This window comes from Lipotes vexillifer, unplaced genomic scaffold (genome assembly GCF_000442215.2).
Source record: "Lipotes vexillifer unplaced genomic scaffold, Lipotes_vexillifer_v1.1 scaffold823, whole genome shotgun sequence".
NCBI lineage: Eukaryota > Metazoa > Chordata > Mammalia > Artiodactyla > Lipotidae > Lipotes > Lipotes vexillifer.
In genome coordinates this window covers 52,559-59,010 of record NW_006772547.1, presented here as the reverse complement: position 1 = coordinate 59,010, position 6,452 = coordinate 52,559, and the positions used below count along the sequence as shown (strand labels likewise).

The following is a 6,452-nucleotide window of genomic DNA, read 5'->3' as shown; positions in this document are numbered from 1 at the left end:
AGTATGCGGGCCTCTCACTGTTGTGGCCTCCCCCGCTGCGGAGCACAGGCTCCGGACGCGCAGGCTCAGCGTCCATGGCTCACGGGCCTAGCCGCTCCGCAGCATGGGGGATCCTCCCGGACCGGGGCACGAAGCCGCGTCCCCCGCATCGGCAGGCAGACTCCCAACCACTGCGCCACCAGGGAAGCCCTGTTTCCATATTATTTTATGTTTCCTGCTTTTCAAGCTTTCTAGTTGTTGCTCTCCTTTTTTTAATTATTATTTTATTTTATTTATTATTTTTTTGGCTGTGCTGGGTCTTTGTTGTGGCGTGTGGGTTCTTCTTTGTTGTGTCGTGAGGGCTTCTCTAGTTGTGGCGCGTGAGCTGCAGAGTATGCGGGCTCAGTAGTTGTGGTGCGCAGGTTTATTTGCCCCACGGCATGTGGGATCTAAGTCCCCCAACCAGGGATCGAACCCGTGTCCCCTACATTGGAAGGCAGATTCTCATCCAATAGTGGAATTGATAGAATTTTTATTTCTTGAATCCAGCTTTCTAGTGCAAACTTCAGTTATTTGCATACCACTTTCCTGGTTTTGTAATATCTGCATACCACCTGTATTACTACTATCTTCTAGTTAGTTATTCACCTAAACAATGATATCAATTTATTTTCAGTTAAGATAATATTATTGCTATAAAAGGAAAGCCAGTATCATTTGCTGTAAATAGAAATTAATGTAAATAGAAGTGCAAGAAATATCAGATGATGTTATTACATTTCAGCCAGCTCCTCTTGCCTGCCTGGAGCCTGTTCTCTTTTTTTTGATTAAAAGAGAACGAAAGCGTTAACATTTAGAAAGATGTTAAAGACATGATTGCAGCAAACGGACAGGCTCTAAGTTAATCAGAATCATGGATTGTGATTGATTTTTTTAAAATATCATGTTTACGTACCATCTAAAGGCTCCTCTTGATGTCTCATTCTTGAGGTACATGCTTCAGGAGTTTGTCATACATTCTTTTCTTGCAGTGGTAACCCTTAAACATTTAGGTTTGTTCTTTCTATTAAATCTAATCAATATCTCTATCTACTTGCCTTTATTAAGGCAAAGCTTTTACTTACCTCTTCTCTTCCTCTCCTACATCCCATGTTGAAATCATTCATTATATATTTCTATTTTACAGATGATAGAACTGAGGCTTTGGAGAGCTGAGTAAACTTGTTTGAGTGCCAAAGTTGGGAGTTGAGCCTAGGCAATCTGCCTTCAGAGGCTGTGCTCTTTCCACTAGACTATACTGCCTAATTTGGGATTTAGTTCCAGATTATGATTTATTACTAAAAATTTATGACATATAGCTTAAATATACATTTTACTATTTCTTATTCATATCTCTTTCATTTTATTTTGCTAAAGTATATCCTTGAGGGACTTCCCTGGTGGTGCAGTGGATAAGACTCCTTGCTCCCAATGCAGGGGGCCCAGGTTTGATCCCTGGTCAGGGAACTAGATCCCACATGCATGCTGCAACTAAGAGTTCACATGCCACAACTAAGGAGCCAGTGAGCTGCAACTAAGCAGGTGGCGAGCCTCAACTAAAGAGCCCGCAAGCTGCAACTAAGACCTGGAGCAACCAAATAAATTATTTAAATAAATATATTTTAAAAAGTAAAGTATATCCTTGAGTAACTCTTTCAGAAAGACCAGGTATATTTCTTTCTTACCCTCACATTTGAATGTGAGGCTGGCTTGGAATAGAATCTTAGATTCACATTTATTGTCTTTTAGAATTTTGAAAACACTGTACACTTCTCGACTATTATTTAGTCTTGGCAATCAAAGAGATGACTGATGCCATTCCTATCCTTCAGAATTTCTACCTACCCTTTATTCCTTTCCTCTTCACTGCAACTTCTCTTATCCAGACACTTTGAAGGCCCTTTTCCCCCGTTTTATTTATTTTTTTATTTTATTTAAAAAATATTTAAATATTTATTTATTTTGCGGCATGCGGGATCTTTGTTGCAGCATGTGGGTTCTTTAGTTGTGGCATGTGGACTTCTTAGTTGCAGCATGTGGACTCTTAGTTGCAGCATGCAAACTCTTAGTTGCGGCATGCATGTGGGATCTAGTTCCTTGACCAGGGATCAAACCCAGGCCCCCTGCATTGGGAGTGTAGAGTCTTACCCACTGGACCACCAGGGAAGTCCCCCTACCTGTTTTAAAATTGATAATAACACACACAAAGTACACAAATATTAAGTATATAGTTTGATGAATATGGCTAAGCACCCCTGTAACCACCATCCAGATAGAGACATAGAGCACATTTACAGCATCCCAGAAGTCTCCCTCCTGCCCCATTCCCAATCAATAAACTAACCCTCCCCCCAAAAGTAACCATTATTCTGACTTCTATCACTATAGAAAAGTTGTGCTTGTTTCTTCTACCTTACATAAATGATTTCATACAGTATATACTGTTTTGTGTCTGGTAGAGCCATATTTTAATGTTTTTTTCCAAGTAGAAACTTGAGGAGAAGCTAGAGTTCTGGATGGAGAAATTTGATAAGGACACAGAAATGAAACAGAATGAACTAAATGCTCTCAAAGCTGCTAAGGCCAGTGACTTAGCACACCTTCAAGAACTTGCAAAGACGGTAAGGAAGCAGAGACTTAATACTGTAAGGCAGAGCACTGAGGAGTAGAGTGGGTGGTAGCTAAGCAACAGTAGCTGGGGGAAACTCTTTTTGGTCACAACGTGGTATGCCTGTAAACCACTAGGATTCTTTCTTGATGATGATGATGATGTCCTCATTGATGGGGACAATAATAGCAGCAGCCGACACTTTATATTGCTTAATCTGTCCCGGGCACCTTTCTGGTATTTTACATATATAACTTATTTAACCCTCCCCAAACTCCTTGAGCTAGATACTGTTTTTATTTATACTTTATGACCTCTGAAGATAATTTATAAATGATGATTTATAAAAAGCTTCTGATTATGGTTTCATCATTGAATAAATGTAGAACTTCTCAAATTTCTCTTTTAAAATATGGCTGCTATTTGTAGGTATACCTTCTATTAGTTTTTTAAAATTAATTATTTTGATGTCATTAGTCACACATCAAGTTAGCATTTCATTTTTTTTTAAAGAAGAGGGCAATTTTTTAAATTAATTAATTAATTATTTTTTTGTTGCATTGGTCTTCGTTGCTGCGTGTGGGCTTTCTCTAGTTGCGGCGAGCAGGGGCCAATCTTCATTGTGGTGCGCGGGTTTCTCATTGCAGTGGCTTCTCTTGTTGCGGAGCACAGGCTCTAGAGCGCAGGCTCAGTAGTTGTGGCACACGGGCTTAGTTGCTCTGCAGCATGTGGGATCTTCCCTGACCAGGGCTCGAACCTGTGTCCCCTGCATTGGCAGGTGGATTCTTAACAACTGTGCCACCAGGGAAGTCCTGGCATGGTTCATTTTAAAGTTTTATGTTAAAAATGCAGGGCTGGGGAGTTCCCTGGTGGCCTAGTGGTTAGAATTCCAGGCTTTCACTGCCATGGCTGGGGTTCAATCCCTGGTTGGGAAACTGAGATCCCACAAGTCATGTGGTGCAGACAAAAAAAAACCCACAAAAAACCTGGGCTGGCTGGGCCACAGCTTAGTGAGCAAGTCCTGTAACATATGATTGATGTCTACTTTTGCAGATAAGGGAATATGAACAAGTCATCATTGAAGATCGTATAGAAAAGGAGAAGACCCGGAAGAAGATAGAACAGGATCACTTGGAATTAAAGAGCAGCATAAAGGTAGAAAACTGGCACCTTGGTAATTGGCATCTTGGGGCTTTTTCAATTCTGCAGCTGGCCAAACACTGAGGAATGCAGAGCATCTCTCATTTATTATCACACGTGGAACAGGAAATCTGTGAAGAACCATGGCTTGATAATCAGACTTGGCCAGCGCATGGTCTATGGTGCAGGGAGACAGTTAAGAGAAAAGGACATGCCCCCAATTTTTAATCCAGGAAGGAAGAGGTGGTTAGCAGTGGAAGCAAAACCTAGAACTTGTGCCTGGAGGTCAAACTTACGAATACTATTTCTAACCAAAACAGCCTTAAAGGAATTCTTTTTAATATACTACTACTTAAAATCCTATTTATAAGTCAGTCCAGGCTATCTGCTAGGTTCAGATAAAGAGATGTTTTCCAAAAAGGTGAAGGTGATTAAGTAGCAGTTCAGAAAAAAAGAGAGAGAGTTTTACATGAACTTGTGTATGTTAGTGATGATGAAACTGGCAAGTCAGATTCTGGGAAATATTTTCAAGCAAGAATAACATCAGCCGGACTAAAACTGTAGTTTTGACAATTGCTCTTCTCTCTGAAAGAGGAGTATCTGCTGAGACCCTACAGTGTGCAAGCTGTGGTTTGGGATGTATATTAGGGGGTGTATTAAGACAGTAAACTTTGAAGTACATTCAGGACCAGGTATTTAAACCAAAACTTGAGCTTTCCATTAGGAGTCAGACGTATAGTTAGCAAGTATTTATTGAGCTTCTCTGGTGTTTTCTATTTGTCAGGATTCCTCGATTTAGAGCAAAACTGTAAGAGGTAGCTGAAGACCATTTTTGTTTTCTTTTCATTAGTGGATTTGCTCCCAGTCTTTGGAGCTTAATCTGATTTGAAAGTAGACCAGACTGTATTTAGAACAGTTGTGTCTAATGACTAAGATATTCAAGGGAGCTAACTAAATCCTTTTTGAAGGGGAGTTTTGATCCTTTCATTAATCATTAGAGATTGAAATGCACCAGGAAACCTACTGAAATCACTAGATTATCTGCACATTTTTGACTGAGTGCTTGCTTTTGCCTGTGGTCCAGGTAACTAGCATCCCTTTTGGATCAAATGGTTGTTAGATTTGGGGAACTTGGAAGTTCATAAAGTGCATCAGTACAAGGGACTCAGGTTTCTAAGTGTAAAGGAAAGATAGGCCTAATCAGATCCCTTTTCTTTATTTTTACTCCTTGAAAACTTTAGAGTCCAGGACTTAAGCTCTGGGTCCTGCACAACAGGCAAGCATTGCTCAAGGATAGCATGCTTGGCCACTTCTGTGTCTCAGAGACCATCTTCACAGAAGTTAGTTTATGAAGAAACAATCCCCTTATGTAGAAAGAATGCAGCTTGTCAGGCATACTACAAATTGTACCTGCTTCCCTGTCCTCTTGCAGCTCCAGGCCTGGTGGCGAGGCACTGTGGTGCGGAAGGAAATTGGTGGTTTCAAAATGCCCAAGAAGGACAACGTTGATGGCAAGGATTCAAAAGGTAAAGGTAAAGGCAAAGACAAGGACAAGTGGAGAGGCAAGAAGTGACCAAGTTATCTTCTGTCTTTTCTGCTGGTGTTTTGGAGGTCGGAAGGAGGACCTGAGGGGAGTAAGAAACATCTTTTACCATCACAGATAACTCATCTACAGGTTGTTTCTTATTTGGACATTCCCAGGTGAGGCCTAGTTATACGAGACCACCTTGACTGTTATACTAGTTTTCAAACCCTAAATTAGGATTTTATACTGTGGATTCAGAGCTTCTTCATAACTTGAAAAAAAAATTCCTGGGAAGAAATATTTCTAGGAGTCTTGTGAAGATTCCTCTCGCTCTTTCTCACCAGAAAAAAAGGACATAATCCTAGTTATAGTGATACATTAAAACTTCAGTAATTCCTGTAATGTCTCTGATTCTGATTTTATTCAACTTGCCTATAGTGAAAAATGGCACTTAGCAGCAAAGAGTGTCATAAATGACACTTCTTTTGGCATCTCACTTATTTTTTGATACAGCAGGTTCTTATTACTTATCTATTATATATATATTAGGGTATACATGTCAATCCCAACCTCCCAATTCATCACACCACCACCCCCTGCCACTTTCTCCCCTTGGTGTCCATACGTTTGTGCTCTACATCTGTTTCTCTATTTCTGCCCTGCAAACCGGTTCATCTGTACCATTTTTCTAGGTTCCACATATATGCGTTAATATACAATATTTGCTTTTCTCTTTCTGACTTCACTCTGTATGACAGTCTCTAGGTATATCCATGCCTCCAAAAATGACCCAATTTCATTTCTTTTTATGTCTGAATAATATTCCATTGTATATATGTACCACATCTTGTTTATCCATTTGTCTGTCGACGGGCATTTAGGTTGCTTCCATGTCCTGGCTATTGAAAGTAGTGCTGCAGTGAACACTGGGGTGCATGTGTCTTTTTGAATTATGGTTTTCTCTGGGTATTTGCCCAGTAGTGGGATTGCTGGGTCATATGGTAATTCTATTTTTAGTTTTTTAAGGAGCCTCCATCCTGTTCTCCATAGTGGCTGTATCGATTTACATTCCCACCAACAGTGCAAGAGGGTTCCCTTTTCTCCACACCCTCTCCAGCATTTGTTGTTTTTAGATTTTCTGATCATGCCCATTCTAACTGG

The 6,452-nt window shown here is 40.3% G+C and overlaps 1 protein-coding gene across 1 annotated transcript in view; it reads left to right on the top strand.

Annotated features, from left to right (window-relative positions):
* DRC9 (dynein regulatory complex subunit 9) overlaps positions 1-5,693 on the top strand; it is a 43,723-nt gene extending 38,030 nt beyond the window's left edge. The window contains exons 9-11 of the mRNA XM_007447594.1: positions 2,508-2,639; positions 3,680-3,781; positions 5,199-5,693. Coding sequence (XP_007447656.1) covers positions 2,508-2,639; positions 3,680-3,781; positions 5,199-5,339 — 375 coding nt within the window. The 3' untranslated portion in view covers positions 5,340-5,693. The remainder of the gene's footprint in view (positions 1-2,507; positions 2,640-3,679; positions 3,782-5,198) is intronic.
* Positions 5,694-6,452: the final 759 nt, after the last annotated feature.